The 20,811-nt window shown below is 41.5% G+C and overlaps 2 protein-coding genes across 10 annotated transcripts in view; one reads left to right on the top strand and one right to left on the bottom strand.

Moving 5' to 3' along the window:
* The first annotated feature begins 7,469 nt into the window (after positions 1-7,469).
* On the top strand, positions 7,470-10,703 carry LOC106611542 (paired mesoderm homeobox protein 2B). The gene is made up of 3 exons (XM_014211844.3): positions 7,470-8,055; positions 8,708-8,895; positions 9,263-10,703. Exons 1-3 carry the CDS (start codon positions 7,815-7,817, stop codon positions 9,692-9,694), a joined length of 861 nt encoding a protein of 286 aa, XP_014067319.1. The 5' UTR covers positions 7,470-7,814; the 3' UTR covers positions 9,695-10,703.
* Positions 10,704-11,135: 432 nt separating this feature from the next.
* The window catches only part of LOC106611539 (LIM and calponin homology domains-containing protein 1), a 169,101-nt gene continuing 159,425 nt past the window's right edge, over positions 11,136-20,811 (bottom strand). For 8 of the 9 annotated variants that reach the window (XM_045723843.2, XM_045723847.2, XM_082955847.1 and 5 more), the window contains 8 exons: positions 19,425-19,517; positions 17,131-17,295; positions 16,700-16,797; positions 16,363-16,527; positions 14,952-15,035; positions 14,274-14,382; positions 13,723-13,825; positions 11,136-13,376 (listed from right to left, as the gene is read on the bottom strand). In XM_045723843.2, coding sequence (XP_045579799.2) covers positions 13,351-13,376; positions 13,723-13,825; positions 14,274-14,382; positions 14,952-15,035; positions 16,363-16,527; positions 16,700-16,797; positions 17,131-17,295; positions 19,425-19,517 — 843 coding nt within the window. In that variant the 3' untranslated portion in view covers positions 11,136-13,350. The remainder of the gene's footprint in view (positions 13,377-13,722; positions 13,826-14,273; positions 14,383-14,951; positions 15,036-16,362; positions 16,528-16,699; positions 16,798-17,130; positions 17,296-19,424; positions 19,518-20,811) is intronic. The other variant, XM_082955846.1, reaches the window with a different exon arrangement.

The raw sequence follows: 20,811 nt of genomic DNA, 5'->3' as shown, positions 1-20,811 counted from the left end.
TAGCATCTGACCTCAGAAAAACAAATATGAACTTGCTGTGGGATTTTGCTTCATCATACTGTCACCTCTGCCCAGGGTCTGTAAATAGAGATTTCAGGCTATCGCTTTCATCCCACCTTTATTCAGAAAACCATTTTATTTTATTGCGTTAGCTTTATTGCTACTCTTAGGCTTTGCTCTGTCTTCTGAGTGATACTTTATATCACCCCTGGGCTATTGGTTTTCATTCTATGGGTTGGTTCAATATGGACTTAGACCAAGCGCTAGCCAAGTCAACTGTACAGTAGCTGAAGTAAAATAAAAGCTGTTCATATAAGCTCCTACACAGGTCTTAGCATGGGAGGTCATGGCATCAATGGAAAAATGCATGAGAGAAAGTATTTGAAAACAAAACATAGTAAAAAAACATGATTAGAAGCTATAACAGATCAAAACTTCTCTGTCATTTCTATAATTGCAAAACCATTTGGATAACTATTGTGCGTACTCAACACATTATCAGGGGCGTAGAGGACAATGTGAGTACCTGACAGCAGAAGCTGTTTCTGGAGAGCCCCTGTGTTTTCTGGTTTTGGTTCCATAATAGTTCTGAGTCAATACTCCAAAAATCTTGTCTGATTCTTCTCTGAAGTGGACTCTGTGGGACCAAAAGATGGATGGGTACATGTATATTTAAACATCACCAGATATAAGATAACTTCTGTTTACTTTTACTATGTTCTTTGGAAATGTTCGACAATTAACCAAGTTGGGTAGACCCAGTACTCACCCTTGTGGAATCCCAAGCCTGATATTTGCCTGAGAATTAATTTACTCTCGTTTGCCAGTGAGGGATGCATAAACATAGTCTCTGATACGCCAATTCATCATCAGATAGCTTGGGGATCCTGGGTGTGTTCTGATCAAATTTGTGCCCTACGATGATGAGAGGCATGTTGGTCTCGCTTCTGAAAACTGCACATCCAGCAATTTGTCACACACGTTTCACAATCTCATGGGAGGCTGGGAGAGGGAAGTACTGGAGCATTTTCTTCTTCTTCTTCTTCGAGAGGGGCCTTCTGGGAACAGGAAGTGAATCAGAGGCTCAGATGGGCAGACTGCATCCGATTGCTCCCATCTGGCTTTTTTTTAAGGATTACATCCAATCAAATTAGCTTTGATTGATCCACAGGCATTATGATTGGCTAGTGGCTGGGGGTATTGAAAGGCCCTATTCAATCAAAACCGATTATAACCGGGTTAAGGATACTTTTTTTTTTCAACAACAATGAGAAAAATGTGTATATTAATATGCAGTAGAGTTTCTTCTAGGTTCACACTATATTGTTTTGTTGCGTATCAACCTTAGCCTGCAGTGCAAGAAAAATGATGTCTTGGACTAATCTTGGAAACCCAGTTTGTGGTTTTGATTGAGTGTTGCCTCTGTTGAGGTTCTGAGTTCCATAGAATGTTGTTATGGTTAAATGAAGTGGATATAAACCCACAAGAAGATTACAGTATTTTGGGTGATAGGTTACCCAGTCAAGCCTCTTTGTGAAAATAGATGCCTTCTTGCAGGTTGAAACCATAGATTCAACAATTTAGCAATCTGCAAGTTAATTACCAATATAAATTAAAGCAATTTGTGGAATGTGCAATACAAGACAAATGTGTGTAATATATTATTGTAATGAATGGACAAAATGTGTCCCTATAGCAACATCCCACAAACATATTCACGTTACATATGGTACAAGCTCCAGCATGTGAATACATTTCATTTTTATTAAATAATTATGTTGCCTGGATATTATAGTCTGCCTAATTAATTATATTAACAATTTCCACTTTTGGGTATATTTTGAATTATTCATGGTAATTCATACATAAGGGGACCGTGTAATTATTGGCCTAAAGGGATTACTCATACAAAAAAGGTTCTGTAACGCAGAACTTACAAGTGAAGCCATCAAATATGAAAAGAATGAAAATAAAGGGGTCTACTGCATGAGGCGAAACAAATTGGTCAGCTTTTGAGATACGTGGCAGGTGTTTACACGTGTGCATCTTTGGAATAGCTATAACAGCAAAGCAATAAACATTACAATGCGCTGGGATGCCATCTTCAATATAATTTCACAATGACCTTGACGTTTTATGATGAATCGAGAGACTAGGTCTACTGTAATTGCCGCTCCGCTTGACGCCGCACCAGTCAGCGCGACATCCACTCTCTCATTGGCCAATTTTTGGTTTTAACATTAAAAAGCGCTCCATCATTCTTGATGCGCTGCCCTGTCGCCTGCCGTCCTAGCCGCCCATTAATCGCTTAATTCCAGTAAACCTACGTGTACACAATGGCCCGCTGTCTCTGGCTAATGCATGTGTGATTAAGCTTTTAGCCCGACCACACGGCGATATTAACCAGCAGGTCTTTGCCTTGTATTGAGCCCCAAATGCCTTCAGGGGGCGGGGGGGGGGGGGGGGGGGGGGGACGCGCGGGGATTCGGCAGGCTAGTTAATGACACTGACCCTCACTTCCCCAACAGCCATTCAATTCAACAATAATAACGCTCCAAGCAGCTGATTTATGAAACTGGAGCTAATAATTGTCAATTGCTAATGTGGGGGGAATAATGCCAGTATATGCTAAGTAAAATATGCCCTCTCTTTCGCCCGCCACTGGCCTGACACATGACGACCCCGCACGGCTACTTAGGGGAGACAGCTAGTGAGGAAGGCTTTGACAGCTTGAGTTTAAGTAGTCCCCGAGACATTTTGGGCTTTAGGCCTACATGTGGAAAACGCAGGCCTAACACAGCCTAGGCCTGTGCTTATGTGTAAAATGCGTGAAATTAGGCAAACAAACAGTTGACTATAGGGCTACTATAAAATACATTATCTTTGTTTTGATCAAATAAATAAAACAAACAAAAGATCTACATTTTTTTTTTTAAATGCATATTGTCATAAAACTGTGGACTATATTTTATATTTCCCGGTTTTATCTCATGGAGTAGGCATGCAGTCATATCCGCCAAAGTCTGATAAATTAACAAGCAAACAATGTCTCGAGGAGGGGAGGATTCACTTCCTAAGTTTATTTAAAGAGAGGGAAATCGCGTGAAGGCCATTGACCAATGTTAAACATCACGAGACGAAATGATGACATGGGACTCCGATAAGAATTTAATTCCGTCTCGTTTCGGATGATTTTATTAACCACAGTTTTGAACACTGGCGAGAGATTTAATGATCACATCTTTTCAAAATCTTTAGTTCAGCCTGGTCGATGGCATTGCCTCTGCGTTAATGTCGACTTAGAGGTTTGAGTCATTTAGTAATTGATTCCTAGCCTATAGCTCTCGCTCCTGCCAGGTCCGCGTCCGAGGGCAACGTAGGCTGTTTGTTAAATCATCCTGTGGAATAAGATTTTTATGCTAATCCAGTCACTGGTCTCTGTCACTCGGGAGGCCCTCAAAAGGCTTCAAATGCAGAGGAGCAACCCGAGGAGCCACAAGCCTTCGACCCACGAAGATGGCCGGCGAGGTTTGGAAGACATGGCTAACGTCATGGAGAATATTAGATGTTATATCTCGCGATTGCATCATATCAACTTGCTTTGATCAACACACGAACGGAGATGGCTGATTTCTAATGCTCAACCTAATCATAATCACTATTATCTGTCATCATCACCACCCACCGTTATCGTCATCAACATATCCTCATTTTGACCATATTGTCATCATCACATTGCGTACATCATTACGCTGAGGCAGACGCAGCTTTATACGAAGAAGGCCTCCCACAACTTAATTGCAGTAGTTATCAAAGACCAGCGTCTTCGACAGAAAAGTGCCCATAGAATTCTTGTATTCTGGACAGCACAACACACTTTTTTTTTGTGTGTGTGTGTGTGAAACCTTTCGTCCAGACATCAAAAGAAAGAGCACACTCTTCTAATTTCATTTACCTCTTCCCCAGATGTCACCTTCCATCTGTTCGCGTGGAAACGTGATGCGCCCAGTGACGCAGCCTATTCTTTTTTTCGCAGGGAAATCATAGAATCACAGTCTTACATCGACATCTTCATACTCACTTGACTTGTATAAAAGCTTTATTTTGACATTGAAAAGTAGGCACGTCAAAATGCTGCGGCTATGGATGTAGGAAATAAAAGGAAGAAATTGATCTAGGTCTTATAAGGAAATAGTATGTGACAAATGATTTCCCATATCGCTATAGAATTGCTATCGAAAAACAGTGACATATTAAATATGCTCATTATTCCTTTATAATACGAGATTAGTGATTGCTACATTTTGCTCTTGAAAAATAACATAAGTCTCAGAGGGCACTTCATTGCACAGCGGTAAATGTGTAAACAATTCCATAGCTTATTCGTTTATTTGATGTTTGGTGCTGTGCGTTTTATTTCCCCTTGGCACTTTAGTATAGGCCTTAATAATCTCAATATCAAATTGAGATATCAGACGAAATTGTCAGGAGAACAAGCCGAATGAATATTTCATGTTGAGCTTTATCATCAACATTGCCTTTGGCTTGTGATTCGACCCCACCCCAAACACGTACGCCCTTATTAATAACCGTTTTGATAACGGTACGTTTTCGTCAGCCCGAGTAAGACATTATGTTCAATGTGACAGAGGTTCCTCCCATCGCAGTGTCTTTCTCCCCCTCTGTATTTTCCCTTTTTGTGAGTGTGATATATCCAATCCATCCACAGACAATGTCATTTTGTTCCTCTTTTTTGTCCCCCTGTCGACCCGCATTCCTGTATCGCTGAGCAACGACAGAGCCCACTAAAAGAAGAGGAGTTCCTTGTCCGCCTTTTAAATGTCTCCGGCTATTGTGTGGCACTTGCCAATGAAAATGTAGGGTCTCGCACGCATCGCAGTTGTTCTGATTTATTTAAGTGATAATTTATTTAAGTTGCTGTCATTTATGTGTCGAAGGATAACAAATGAACTGCAGGTTCACTTTTAGGAAATAGCCATTATGTTACTGTAAATCACGGATTCCATGCGCTTGTGATATTTGTTGTCGAGATAATGCTTCATTTCAAGTGGGAGGAGTTGTTAACATCAGAATTACCGAAAGTGTAATGCGTAATTGTACTTCAACCCCTTTTGAAAAAGGCTCAACTCGCAGTCCGACTCAAATCTTATTTCGTTTATTTTGAAAACGTGCGTGTGTATCGGCAATCGGTGCCGTGCCTGCGCGCGCGTCTTACAAATGTGCGGACGAGCGTAACGTTCTCGAATCAAAATATCAAAGGTTTAAACTCTGAAATTGTATTCCGCCCAACATATTTCGAAACCAGTTGATAGAATAAAGGGAGATGTTGAAAATATAAAGGAGGGCGTTTCAATGGCTGGTGGACTATGGTGGACTATAGGCCGGTCGAATAAAGATCCATTTGAATGAGAGAAACGGATGGCAAACGCTATAATTATATTTGCCTCGGCAAAATATCAGAAAGGACTTCTCGGTTCTTTGTCCATTATTAGATTAATTCATAGAGATGGCTTCTTTTGCGGTGCCAGACGCGTGGAGGGAGGACGGTGAACCAGTTGGGTCTTTGGTTTCAATAATCAAATTAACTATTTGGTCGGCTTACAACTTTAAGTCACAACTCGCGTGTAGAAAGAAAAATAGAAAGACAGAGAAAGCATTTACATAAAAGGGACTGGGTTGTGTCAAGAAAGAATTCCTTTTTATTGTCGTTCATCATTGAATTTGCAACGCTTAAAGAAAAGGGGGGAAAGACACTGAAACGCGTCAGCAATTGTAGGGGGGAAAAAAACAATCGATCGCATAGGACTTCCTTAGCGTAACATCTCCAATGTTATACTCGTTTTTGTTTTTTTTTCAATGCACCTTGCGTCTCCTATTTTGAACTTCATAAAAAAAATACATGGGCCTACTTTCTTTTCTAGAGGCACCAACAAAGGGTCAAATCCTTTATCGGTTTATTTCTAATAATTAAAGATCTATTTTGGCAGATGCCTTCGTTTCATTTTCATGGTGAAAAAAAATGGAAATAAATACTTTGAATGATTACCCTGAAATTGCCGTTCATCTTATAGGGGATGTTTTGAGTTAGCTGTCCCTACAGATGTGTGCAGTGTGCACATCCCTGGTTTTATGGCTGGAGACTCGGAAACAACTTGTCCATTTATTTTTCAGAGTATTATGGCGAACATTCGTCTTCAATCGATGCAGACAAATATAATTGTGCCTAGACATATGTACACCTTCATTTTGATACACTTCCTTTGGGTAGTATTGCAGTGGAAGAAAAATAAACGTTACGCAACGAATGAAATGTTGCCACGCAGCATTTTTCTTTAGAAAGGCAAGAATTCCTTGGAGAAATAGTCTGTGGACAAAACAGAAAATATGATATGTAGGTTATGGGCACGAACGTGATCAAATGAAAGAACAATAGGCCACCTTACAAAAAGGTTCACCTTATTACCAAAACCAAATTAGCCTAATATTGTGTGCCTAGAAGTTCCGATGGCTTGCTCACAACTTAGTTACATTAATTAGAAAGATATTTTTGGCCAAATGAAGGGGATAATGAATGCAATAAAACGAATAACAAACTAATTTGAACCATTAAAAATACCCCCGAAGTTTAATTGAAACACGCGGTGCACATGAAGAAGATAAAACCTATTCTGCGGCTTTACCTTAATAAGTAATTGAAATAATACAGGACTATCATAATTGTTTTATAGGGATAGACTATACCCATCCAGTATTTACTATATGAATAGCCTATATTCCTATAATAATGTGGATTTAAAAAATGAAACATTGCCGGTCTGGCCTACCATTTTGTTTTCGATCAGGCTACTTTCGTTTCGGTTGTTGAGACAACAACAGTCAGACAACAACAACGGTGGTAGGGCAAAATAACACCAAAAGTCCAATAATAGTAATAAAAGTAATCATAAAAATGATTATAGAATTATTAAACAATAAAAACCACAATCCAACCTTGTGTAAGAGTGTTACATGGTGTGTAATTTAACAACAACACAGATCTCATACGCCCCTGAGATCTACCTTTGTTGTAAAATTACGCACGAGCTAACATTCTTACAAGGTATAGAATACAGGCATCCGTACTTCTAGCCAAGAAAGAGTGCAAAACAGTGTGATCAAAAGGCAAGAAGAGAGAAGGGGAATACTATCTGAAATTCTGCCCAAGGTATACGGTCGGTTAAAAGGCTTAAAAGCTTGGGGAAAATTGGATCAGGGAGAATCGTCACCCAACTTTCATTATTTCCAAGTGGTGTGATTGAATTAAAGGGCAAGATGGTGGTTAGAAAGGAGAGAGGTGGATAGCGCGCTTGGGGGGGGGGGGGGGCTTGGCTCGTAATGGCGTGGTATTAAATTCTAATTAGAGATGCAGGGGATCAATGATAGGGAGGTTGGACAGCGCGGTCCCACAGTGCCAGCCCAATAGACTGATGAGTTATTGTCATGTAAAAAAGCGCTAGCAATAAGACCAAACGCTTTGCTATTGTCCAAGCGGAAAGAGCCAAGTTTATTATGAGGACTATATGCTCTAGAGACCTGAGGCTAGGCGGCTCTTAGGGGGCTTTTCATAAAACAGGGCGAAGCTCCTATAAAGGAGGCCAGTTTTGGAGCAGGCGCCGAGCAGTGCACATCTACCCACGGTCTAGCCTCTTTCCAAAACAGTCAAATCCAAGCAATTCATTTCTCCCCAACATATCTCGCGTTCTTATCATTTTTCCTGGGAAGTGCTGCTTTCTTTATCCACGGAGCCTTTTCAAATGTATAAAATGGAGTATTCTTACTTAAATTCCTCTGCCTACGAGTCATGTATGGCCGGGATGGACACGTCAAGCTTGGCATCAGCCTACGCGGACTTCAGCTCGTGCAGTCAAGCCAGTGGGTTTCAGTACAATCCGATCAGGACCACGTTTGGGTCTACCTCCGGCTGCCCGTCGCTCACGCCGGGGTCTTGCAGTCTGGGGACCCTGCGGGACCACCAAAGCAGCCCGTACGCTGCAGGTAAGCAACCGCCAACTTTGTCCACCACTCCACGCTCTCTACCCGGGTATATAGGACGTCTTGATTGCATTTGAAAATGGAAATGTGTTTAGTATTTACCAAACGAAATTTGCTTACACAAATGAAATAATTTATCACGTTAGAAGCGATTGCAGGCAATCGGTAATTCAGTTACGGGGTTACACTATACCAGTCACACCCAAACCGCCAACAAAATTATCTTAAGCTGCCAAAATGATAGGCATAATTTATTTACTTTGCGATGAGACATAAAGCTTCGAAAATAATTAGATAACCAAAGACTAAAGCTCATTATTGACACGGAATTGGAGTTACAATAGCAACTACCGGGACTGATGGCAACATTATGACACGTTTCCAAACTTGAACCCCAATATCAAAGCAAGAATTAGTTTATCATTACAATTAACCACATTACATTTCATCACTGGTCTCAATTTAGCACTAATCCACAAGAAATCTAACAGATTATAAAATACAATAACAATATAACCCGATTTTCAACAGAATCGTTTTAATTCGGATTGATTTTAAACGGACAACATTGCAATTACGTATGATCAAATCTTTCTATTACTCTATAGCTATTGCCAATGCAAATAAGTTTAACGTTGACATTCATTTCCCCCAGTTCCTTACAAACTCTTTACGGATCATGGTGGACTGAACGAGAAGAGAAAGCAGAGGCGCATTCGGACCACTTTTACCAGCGCACAGCTCAAGGAGCTCGAGAGGGTTTTTGCTGAGACCCACTACCCGGATATCTACACACGAGAAGAGCTGGCGCTCAAAATCGATTTGACTGAAGCCAGAGTACAGGTAGGCTATGCTATCCGGCGCTATCCTCACCTCATCCAAGTGCACTCGAGTCATTACGAACATTTTTGGGGTTAAAAAAAAATTGTATTTGGTTTATTACGACTTTTGCCCAAATCAGGTCCATACAGAACTCCTAGGCTGACACTGTTGTATGCTTATATGTGAATAACTACACATTTGACGGTTGTTTTCCGACTGTCAATATGCGGAAACAGTATCATATTGCATCATCCAATATTGACAGAATGACAATGGTTTCAGTCATTTACATATACAGTAGGTAGGCCTATGTCATTTAATGACAATTTTTTTTAAAAGCTCACTATCAGTTGTCTAAATCTTTTGGGTCGTGTTTTTCGTTGTAAAGGTTTGGTTCCAAAACAGACGCGCCAAATTCCGCAAGCAAGAGCGCGCGGCATCTGCTGCCGCTGCAGCTGCCAAGAATGGCTCCGGGAAGAACTCGGACTCTAGGGACGAGGACAGTAAAGAGACCAAATCTACCGATCCTGACAGCACCGGAGGACCAGGGCCCAACCCCGTCCCAACGTCCAACTGCAGCGGGCCCAGTCCAACCAGTGGCCAGGTCAACATTTCCAGCGGAAACGGACAAGTGGACCAAGGGAAGACATCAGTGTCTCCCGGCATGTGTGGAAACACACCGAGTCAAGGCTGGGCTTCTGCCCCCGGCACCATCACCTCTATCCCGGACTCATTGGGCGGACCGTTCGCCAGCGTACTGTCCTCTTTGCAAAGACAGAACGGAGCCAAAGCTACATTAGTAAAGACAAGCATGTTCTAATACAGCGGAGACCCATTGACAAAATCAACAAGAGAAACATGGTTTACTGACTCCGGTGACTGAGGAGTGTTGAGTCGTGGAAGGAGGGATGTTACAAGACAGACAGAAGGACACTGATAGGCCTATCATAACCGCAGTTGTAAAAAGATGAAGATTACTACTTTTATTTTTTTGCCTCACGCCTTTCTTCTCGGTTATCGTCTGGTATTGTGGTCATTCTGCACTTATAACTGTCTGGTTCAAGTAACCACTAACAGCTGCGCATTCATACGCAGTCCCATCATAGGACCAGATGTCAAAATATATCGGACACTGTAGGCTACAACTGCTTTGTTTTTTTTTAAGTTGTCAACATTCTGATTTGACTGAAGGTGTTTGATATATCGAATATCTCTGCTTATTATCGAATGAGACATCGACTATTTTGTCAATTTCCTGACGCAACTTGCTATGTATAAGTAGCCTATACGTCACTGTTTCAGGGCTCATGAAGAATGTAGTTTTTTTCAATTGTTGATATCAAATGAACACGCATTATTTCCCAAAAAAAAGGCACAAAGTACAACAGTTCACTGCTGACAGGAATACGTAGGCCTAATTGTTTTGTGTGTCTTTCTAAGGCTGTGTTTTTGTGGCTCAAATTGTATAGTGTTAATATGTATTATTGTATCCTATAGTTGACCATAGGCCATACTCCCCTTGTAGAATCACAGTCTTTTTTGATGTTTTACAAAGTTACAACTGGCGAATTTATTTTGCGTAAAAAAAGGGAATGGATGCAAGCATTGTATTTATTTCATTTTTATTTGCATGTTGTCTTTTCTGTCCAATTTTATAATAATTTCCCCCATTTTGTGAGCATAATGTAACATGTTTTGTCCAGGATTTGAAAGCTATTTATATGTAGGTAATGAATGCTTATATTTAAGAAGGAAATATTTCTACATGTTCACATAGTTTTCCAGGTGTACCATTGAAATGGTTGTTGATGATAAAAATAATAATCAAATTTGCTTTGTCATGTTTTTCTTTGTACATCTTTAGACAAAATGTAAGCAAAGACCTTAGGCTACTATTCTGCATAGAAAATAGTAAAAAAAAAAGGTTAACCAAATTCGCAAATAAATTGCTATTATCTTCTGATTCCCTAATCCATGTCAAATTCACATATTGGTTCTCACAAATTAAATCACATTATTTCATAACTTTTGTCATGGATTCTATAATATAATGTATTACCATGCACATCTATAATATAAGTCACCTAATACACAGAAAGACACCATTCTGGCGGCCGTGTCCCATTCTAATGGCTGGGGATTGATTTCAGCACCACGGACAGCGCATCCCGCCAGAAAGGACGCTTTCTGACAAGCTGAGACGAATCGCCCACATGCTGCACATTACTTCATAATATCATATAACTACAGACACCCACAAGTCCATTTATTTTGTTACATTTTATTTATAAACATACAGTATACTATAAAGCCATTGCATTTGAACATCACATTTATCTATATTCGGATAGTGTTCAGGTGAATATTACAATAAATACAGAACTTAGACATAAAATATAATTCCCAAGCTATTCATCCTGCTAAGACAATATCGATATTTCTGTCTCAAAGATGCCCCCCCCCCCCGCAGAATTAGCCGAGATTTATTCATTTCTTAAGTAAAAGTAAAAAAGACACAATCAGAACCGAAGCTTAAAAATACAGTATGTCAGAAAAATGTACCCAGACGGGCAAAGTTGTAAGCTACATTTGAGAATGGATCATACATCCGATATAAGAGTAAGCTATGGATTTATTTCGACATAGCAAATGATTTGGAATAGGCCTACGTCCATTTTAACATATATCCACAACTGGTATAACTTCTCAAACTGTTGGCACTGGTCTTTAGTTTATATCCAACCAAATGTTACTCACGTGCAACTGCTGGTAAGAACATTTTAGCCATAATTTCACAACGCAACAAGTAGGCCTAATGATTCTTTTTGTGTGTGTTGAAAATTGTTTTCTATTGCTGAGCATTTACCAAAATCGTCACCACTGTCAACAGGGCATAGAGAGGCATATAGACTCATTATAATACAATAAAAACATTTGGAAACACAATTAAAAAACAATGGCATTTTTTGTTGTTGCAAAGGGCTGATATTAAATATTTCCACCATATGTCTTAGATATATTCTAAATTCCGTTTTAAATTGTAAAGACTATCACTGCAAATCACGAAATCATGAGAAAAGAATGGAAGGTTTGGTAGGCTATGACATGAGCAAAAAATAAAGGGGGATATATCAACAACAAAACAATTGGAGTGGGGCGATTTTAAGTCCTGGTGCAGTGTCCTCTGTGATTTAGCACTATTTCGACAAAAAAACTCCTAACCTACCCAATCATACTCAAATGGACAAACACCTCCCATTCTTACCAGTCATACTTAAGTGGACACCGTAATTGGGTTCCCTTCCCTGGCGCGTGCAATCACCTGTTTACCTAAGGCACATGTTTTATGACATTTCAAGCGTGAAATTCCTAAAGAGAATTGGTTAAGAGGAAACCGAATGGTTTAGTACAGCAGCATACATCCGTACTAATGACAATTGTTAACCTCCACAAGCGCAACCAGTTCACATGCACCAGTTCCTGTTATTGCTCTAAAATCAAGTACATCTAACTTTGTAAGCGGATATTTGTTTCGAGCAAAGAAAGAGAGAAAAGGATGACCTTTTCAGGCCAAAGTGCGATGTTACTGTAATGTATATCCTAGTAACAGCACGGTATATTTTTAAATCCAGTAGGCTACTAAAGCAATAGGGAATAAATAAAAGATAAACAGTCAATTTTCGAGCTTCCTGTAAATATAAGAAAGGCAGAAAAACTATTTTACTCGCAGAATTTAAACCAGAGTTTGGATTAATTGTGGTTTCAGCAAAAATCTAAATCAGGAGGAAAAATCTGGCTTTTCTAAGACTTTTGCTGACCATCAAGAAATGACCTCTAAAGACCTCAAGTCATCAAAATGGTATGCACTTCTATTACAATACTTGACACTTTAATTCGAAATCTTGACAACCTTCTTAAGGAACAAATTAAAAGCTGAAGTTACAAATGAAAGACTAGTAAGGCCTATCTAACAACCTCCATACAAGAGATTCAAAGAAAAGGTTTTCTTATTAACAAATATTTAGTCTAAGTCCCAAACTCAGTTTGTTGTATTTCATTGCATTGCTATTTTCAGGAGTTTCCTATTCAGTTTGGAAGTGATGGAGGCTGTCATACTGTCTACACCAAATGACAGTATCAGAGCTCAGAATCAAAATGGCCACCATCTTCACAAGGGCTTGCGGGTGCATATAGAAACGAGGAAATGAGAACCTCTGAGCAGTGATCATACAGGGCCAATATAATCCATAGGGCTACTACGATCAGTCACTAATACTCAATGCGCACACAATTTTCCAAGGACAGGAATATTTTGGCCCATTTCAATAAAGTCATGGGATGTGAATTGCAGATATTGCAAAAATCCCAACATAGGCCTTGACAGACAAGACACATTCCACACATATATGTCGATTACTGGAGAAAAAGGCAGAAGGGAGACAGTTTCTCCGTAATCCTTGTGCTTTCCCAATGTCGTCACAATGTGGTTGGCTGGCCGGCTGCTGAAATGAAATAGAGCAATAATAAGCACAACGGTAAATTCTCTAATAGATGATAATCATAATTCAATTGGATTAAGGAAAAATACATGTATTTCTCTGGGGCAATTTGGTAAATGATACTCCTATATCAGCAAAATGAATACTGTGAAAAGGGAAATAAATTAATCAGCGTGTGATGTAGCGATTTATCATGTGAAAGCGAGGAAGACAAAGGTGTGTATGCGAGAAAGAGAGAGCGAGATAATGTGTATGCAAGTATGTATACGTGTGTGTGTAACCGTGAGTGTGTGTGTGTGTGTGTGTGTGTGTAAGCGGGGATGTGAGTGTGTGTGTGTGTGTGACTCACAGCGGGAGCGGATGTAGCACTGGTGGCAGTTGAGGAGGCCGTTCCGAATCCTCACGTCTGTCCCCGTGGCGGTGTCACCCAGCTGCCCCTTACAGACCCCACACTGCAGGGGGAAGAGGAAGAGAGCGAGAAATACAGGGAGGGAGAGAAAGAGAGAGAGAGGGAGAGGAAGGTGGAAGCAAAGTAAGACATAGGCTTTGTTTGAATACTTTGAAAATGCATAATTCTATCCTTACTTCCTTGTAGTAATCGCTGATCTGACAATGACAAAGCTGGCGGCATCGGTTAAAGTATTGATGAGAGAGGATTCGAAAAGGTTTAAGCAATATGGAAAATCCTTCACCTTGCCTTCTGATTGGTTGGGTGGGACATTTTACTTGCCCCTGTACTATCCTTAAAGATCAACAAGGGGAATTGGGGGGTCTACGGGTTGGACTGAAATTCATCATCAAGTGCATTAGTCATGGCCCTGTGGCTACTACCTATGGATGGATGTGGTGCTGTGACGATACGGTGCTGACCTAACACACGCCTGCCTGCGTGATACTGACCTTAAAGCACTGGATGTGGAAGTAAAGGCTGAGGGTCTCAATGATCATGGCCGCCCCTTTGCCCAGAGGGTGGCCGCAACTGGAGCACAGCTTCTTACCGCTCACCGACCTGCAGGGGAGAATATGGTCCAGATTAACACAGATTGACAACTGAGCAGCACAAAACTGAACGACCGCGCTGCCAAACAAAGTATGGTCCAGTGATAGTGAATGGAACATTTAGGGATTGAGGGTTGTCGATTCCTCCTGACTCGCATATACTGTAGTAAAAGCATATGACTCCACATGTGTAACCTTTATTTAACTAGGCAAGTGAGTTAAGAAACATTTCTTATTTACAATGACGGCCTACCCCGGCCAAACCTGGGCCGATTGCGCGCCACCTTATGGGACTCCCAATCACAGGCAGATGTGATGCAGCCTGGATTCGAACCAGGGACTGCAGTGACGCCTCTTGCACTGAGACGCAGTGCCTTTAACCGCTGTGCCACTCGGGAGGGGGTGTGCTCTACTACTACAGTATATGTGACTCAGTTATACCAGTTTGAGATACCAGAAACGTCTTCTAAGTTCAACGTCCTTCTCAATATAACAGATGACAGACGCAGCAGTGAGTGGTCTCAAGGAGCTGAGTTTGGCGCCCTCTGGTGTACAATATGTCAACATGTGTCAAAATACCTGTTTGGAGATGGAGGCATGTCGGATGGGCATGTGGTGGGTGACTTTAATGGACTGGGCCCCATGGTTTCAATAGAGCCACACCTGGAGATGAAGAGCAACATGCAAAATGATGACCTGCCTAGCAACATGGACATGATTGAATCCATTAGTATGAACTGGACCAATCAAAAGTATGGGAGCTAAGCAAACAATGTTGAGGTTCAATCGGTCAGTGTTCCCCAACTCCAGTCCTCGAGTACCCCAAGCACACCTGATTTAACTTGTCAACTAATAATCAGGCCCTCAATGATGAATCAGGTGAGTTTGTCAGGGCTGACAACAAAAATGTGTGCTGTTGGGAACTCAAGACTTGAGTTGGGAAACACTGTTATAGGTGAAAATACAGATGTTGTTGCCAATTCTGTTGACCATACAGTGTGCAATACAGCTGCATTTTACAAATTCGCACTATAGGCAGTAGGTTTACCAATATGTGTTTTTATTTTATGAATTTTTTTATCTCTTGAACCGCAAAAAAATTACATTTTTATTGGTTGGACAATTATAAATAAGGGACATTTTTTTGTGAATTTGTAAATATATCATCTCTGTCGTCATTAATCTATAAAGCCTTCACTGAATCCCAAATCACTCCCTTTCCCGCAGCCCTCCATTTGCTCATTCACGTGTGCCTCCACCATATACACAAGTGCCCCAAAGCTGATGGAGTAAAACTTATCGAGGGTGCATGGGGATAATTAGACCCTGCGATAGCCACTTCAGCCAAGCCAGCAAGGCTGCATAATTCAGAGCAAAGTGCTATCCCAACATGCACCGTGATGTGTTTGGAATTATGTGCAATTCAGAACAACATAATGGAGAGTCGTGCCTAATTACATGCCACGTGAATTTGTTTATGTCTTGACATGTAACAGATTAAATACCTCCCAAATTAAATGTTTAACTGTTACTGAGCTTTATGTCTCGTAAAACGATAGGCTGGATTTGTTCATTTAAATGTTATGCTTGTTTTATTATTTAAAAGTAGAACACGAATTGCATCATTCAAGTCACTAGTGTGTCCCAACGTTGATGGCTTTATTGAACCCCTCGCCACTCTCTGGAAGTCACCCTCAGAGTTTTGTCAGCAACACGTGACAACGGAGGGCCCTCCGAGTGAGTTGGTAGTGGCGAGTGGGTGGTTTGAGATGAACAGGTTATCATGACAGTGAGGCAAGGCCATCTGGGTAAAAGGCATGTCCATCAAACAGATAGAAGATGTGGAGTAGCATTCAATAAACTAACTTAAAAACAAAAAGAGAAACCTCTCTGCATGATACAGTGTATATTAGCCTGTGAATGATAGAACAAACTCACACTCACGCATGCACCCTAACCCCACCCCACATCCCTCCGCACCCACACATACCTCCTGTCCCGAGAGGGCATCTGCTGGCTGGGTTTGGTGCAGTCTAGTAAGACCTCTGGATGTTGTTTCTTGTTGGGGGGCTGGGCCATGACGGGTGGTGCTCTTTGACCGTTCTTCAGACTCGGAGTCAGCTTGTCTGTCTGACTGCTGTTCTGGCTGATCGAGCTGTGGACGATTGATTGTTTGCTTAAATGATTGATTAGTTTCAGTTTGGGTACAAAAAAATAAACATTTGTCATTAATGAGCCATGATAATAAATAGAAAGTCATTATTTTCACGCCCATTGTAGGGTTCAAGGGCACACACGCACACACGCACGCACGCTCTCAGACTGACCTAACTGCTGTTTTCAGGCTCTCATCTCTGGACGCTGTGCTGATGTCACTACTCCTGTCGTTGTCTTGTCGTTTCCATTCCACACTCTCTGTGCTCCCCTGGTGGATGAAGAGAGATAAAGGCAGTTTCAAAGGGTTAGTTACAATCACCCTAAAATCCACTGAAACACCAAACATATTGCCTTATGGGACATATTAGCTGTTCAATAAATTCAAACGGTTAGTTCACAATTTCACTGGATTAGTGAAGTCCACGTCCCTACTCATACACTGAGTATAATGCATTTGAACTGTGTCAAGTTGTATTACCTTAAAATCCAGTGTAACAAAAAACACATTGCCTCTTTGCAGATATTTACTGTTGAATAAAATGGCTAATTCAAAAATGTTAGCTTGATTCCAAAGGTAACCCAACATGACGTCTGCTCTCACCCCCTGCCTCTCCAGCAGCTCCTGCTTGCGTTCCCAGTCAGCCAGCGACCGGACGATGGTGTCCTGGGGGTCCATTGGTGTAGGGGCGTCACCCCGGATGGGTGAGGGCAAGTTGCAGGAGAGGGGGGTCAGGGGGGCCACAGTCTCTTCTAGTATCCTGCGCTCCTGTGGAGGGAGAAAAGGAGGGAGGGAGGAGGTAAAGGGGGAGGGGAAGGAGGGAAGATCGAAGGATGAAGGGAGGGAGTTAGGTTGAGAGGGAGGGCAGAATGCAGGAAAGAGTCATTGTAGGGAAAAGGTAGGAGGACACTGATAGGATGATAACAAGTTTGTTTTCAGTCAGCAGTCACATACATACAGTGGCTTCGGAAAGTATTTAGACCCATTGACTTTTTCCACATTTTGTTACGTTATAGCCTTATTCTAAAATTGAGAAAAAAATTAAAATCCTCAGGAATCTACACACAATACCCCATAACGACAAAGCAAAAACAGAAATACCTTATTTACATAAGTACTCAGACCCTTTGCTATGAGACTTGAAATTGAGCTCAGGTGCATCCTGTTTCCATTGATCATCCTTGAGATGTTTCTACAACTTGATTGTAGTTCACCTGTGGTAAATTAAATTGATTGGTAATGATTTGGATAGGCACACACCTGTCTATATAAGGTCCCACAGTTGACAGTGCATGTCAGAGCAAAAACCAAGCCATGAGGTCGAAGGAATTGTCCGTAGTGCTCCGAGACAGAATTGTATCGATTGTGTTTTAGTACCCTTCTGGGGAAGGGTACCAACACATTTATGCAGCATTGAAGGTCCCCAAGAACACAGTGGCCTCCATCATTCTTAAATGGAAGAAGTTAGGAACCACCAAGACTCTTCCTAGAGCTGGCTGCCAAGAAGGATCTTGGTAAGGGAGGTGACCAAAAATCTGATGGTCACACAGACAGAGCTCTAGAGTTCCTCTGTGGAGATGGGAGAACCTTCCAGAAGGACAACCATCTCTGCAGCACTCCACCAATCAGGCCTTTATGGTAGTGTCCAGACAGAAGCCACTCCTCAGTAAAAGGCACATGACGGCAGTTGAACGGTGCAAAGTACAGAAAGATCCTTGATGAAAACATGCTCCAGAGCTCTCAGGACCTCAGACTGGGGTGAAGGTTCACCTTCCAACAGGACAACGACCCTAATCACACAGCCAAGACAACACATGTGTGACTTCAGGACAAGTCTCTGACTGTCCTTGAGTGGCCCAGCCAGAGCCCGGACTTGAACCTGATCAAACATTTCTGGTGAGACCTGAAATAGCTGCGCAGCAACGCTCCCCATGCAACCTGACAGAACTTGAGAGGATCTGCAGAGAAGAATGGGAGAAACTCCCCAAATACAGGTGTGCCAAGCTTGTAGAGTCATACCCAAGAAGACTCGAGGCTGTAATCACTGCCAAAGCTGCTTCAACAAAGTACTGAGTAAAGGGCTGAATACTTATGTAAATGTTATATTTACATTTGACATTTTTAATAAATTAGCAAAAACGTATAAAATCCTGTTTTTGCTTTGTCATTATGGGGTATTGTGTGTAGATTGATGAGGGGAAAAAACGATTTAATCAATTTTAGAATAGGGCAGTAACCTAACAAAATGTGGAAAGAGTCAAGGGGTCAGAATACTTTCTGAAGGCACTGTGGCTTACCAAGCTACCGTCTACTTCACACTGGAAGAAGTTAAGCTACACTAAAGCTACCCTTAAGAAGAAGATAGATTACTTAACTAAAGTTACTTTGAAAAAGTATTACTTCGTGAAAAATTATCTTATTTCAATCTGAAATGTCATAGAACACAAAAGTACATGAACAGATCACTTTTGGGTCATATGTTAACAGAATGTGTCATTTAGCCTGTTAAACACAAAAACAATGTTTCAAGTGAGATTTAGGCAGGACTGGTGCCAAACAAGAAAGGAAATGATTGCCTACTTCACTCATATTTATTTTAGCAAAAAAAGTAGTGTAGTTCCAGTAGTTAGTTACATGGCATTTTTTTGATTAACTACAGAAAACACAATCTAGAATTGAGTTTAACTACCAACAAGCTACTGCAAAATGTAGTTGAATTACTAGTTGAACTACATGTAGTTCACTACTCCCCAACACTGCAAATACACACTCTCAACCCTGCCATCTTCATCAAGTACACACACACACACACACACACACACACACACACACACACACACACACACACACACACACACACCACACACACACACACACACACACACACACACACACACCTCCTCATGGTACCGCCTCTCCTCCTCTTCCACCTCTCTTTGCGCTCGCTCCCACTCCTGTTTCAGCTTCTCCTGCTCACGCTGGTACTTCTCCTGTTGTCGTTGGCAACGAGAGACGGCATACATTCATCAACAATGACAAGAAGAGATTTGAGACAAACAAAAGTAAAGTGGTAGGTCAAACATATAACGCAAACGTCTAGCAACCCAAAGGTTGCATGTTTGAATCTCATCACCGACAACTTTAGCATTTTAGCTAATTAGCAACTTTGCAATTGCTTGCTACTTTTTTAGCTACTTTGCAACTACTTAGCATGTTAGCTAACCCTCTCTTGGTCTGACAAACAGCGCTGCAGCTCTGCAACCTTCCACCACAGATGCGGAAGGCAGACATCGCCGGATGAGGTCGATTGAGACACAGCCTATGCAACATATATCTCTAGTTTAAACAGACAGATTTGAATGGGAATTTGTTTATTATGCTAATTAGAGTTCCACAGGGGCACGGACATTGACTGTACAGTAGGAATTGTTATGACACCCTTTATACACCATTTGTAGATTATGACACATGGTTATAGATCATTTGTGAAACATTTATGTATTGCTTATGAAGGCTTTATGTATATTGAACAAAAATGTAAAGTGTTGGTCCCATGTTTCATGAACTGAAATGTGTTTACATCCCTGTTTTAGTGAGCATTTCTTCTTTGCCAAGATAATCCATCCACCTGACAGGTGGGGCATATCAAGAAGCTGATTAAACAGCATGCTCATTACACAGATGCACCTTGTGCTGGGAACAATAAAAGGCCACTCTAAAATGTGCAGTGTTGTCACACAACACAACCCCACAGATGTCTAAAGTTTTGCAGGAGCGTGCAGTTGGCATGCTGACTGCAGGAATGTACCCCAGTGCTGTTGCCAGATAATTTAATGTTCATTTCTCTACCATAAGCCGCCTCCAACGTTGTTTTAGAGAATTTGGCAGTGCGTACAACCGGCCTCACAAACGCAGACCACCGGTAACCAAGCCAGCCCAGGAATTCCACATCCGGCTCCTTCACCTGTGGGATCGTCTGAGACCAGCCACTCGGACAGCTGATGAAACTGTGGGTTTGCACAACTGAAGAATTTCTGCACAAACTGTCAGAAACCGCCTCAGGGAAGCTCATCTGCGTGCTCGTCGAACTCACCAGAGAATTCACCGGACTGCAGTTCAGCGTCCTAACTGACTTCAGTGGGCAAATGCTCACCTTCGATAGCCACTGGCACGTTGGAGAAGTGTGCACTTCACAGATGAATCCCGGGCAGATGGCAGACAACGTCTACAGTGTTGTGTGGGGGCGAACAGTTTGCTGAACGGTGTGAACAGAGTGCCCCATGC

This window comes from Salmo salar, chromosome 09 (assembly GCF_965601325.2).
Source record: "Salmo salar chromosome 09, fSalSal1, whole genome shotgun sequence".
NCBI lineage: Eukaryota > Metazoa > Chordata > Actinopteri > Salmoniformes > Salmonidae > Salmo > Salmo salar.
Note: the sequence above shows the minus strand (reverse complement) of the source record. Positions and strands in the feature narration are given on the sequence as shown.

Coding starts and splice junctions, on each gene's coding strand:
- LOC106611542 (XM_014211844.3), top strand. CDS start 7,815: ATGTATAAAATGGAGTATTCTTACTTAAATTCCTCTGCCTACGAGTCA. Junction 8,056..8,707: donor AAGCAGCCCGTACGCTGCAG/GTAAGCAACCGC, acceptor CATTTCCCCCAG/TTCCTTACAAACTCTTTACG. Junction 8,896..9,262: donor TGACTGAAGCCAGAGTACAG/GTAGGCTATGCT, acceptor TTCGTTGTAAAG/GTTTGGTTCCAAAACAGACG.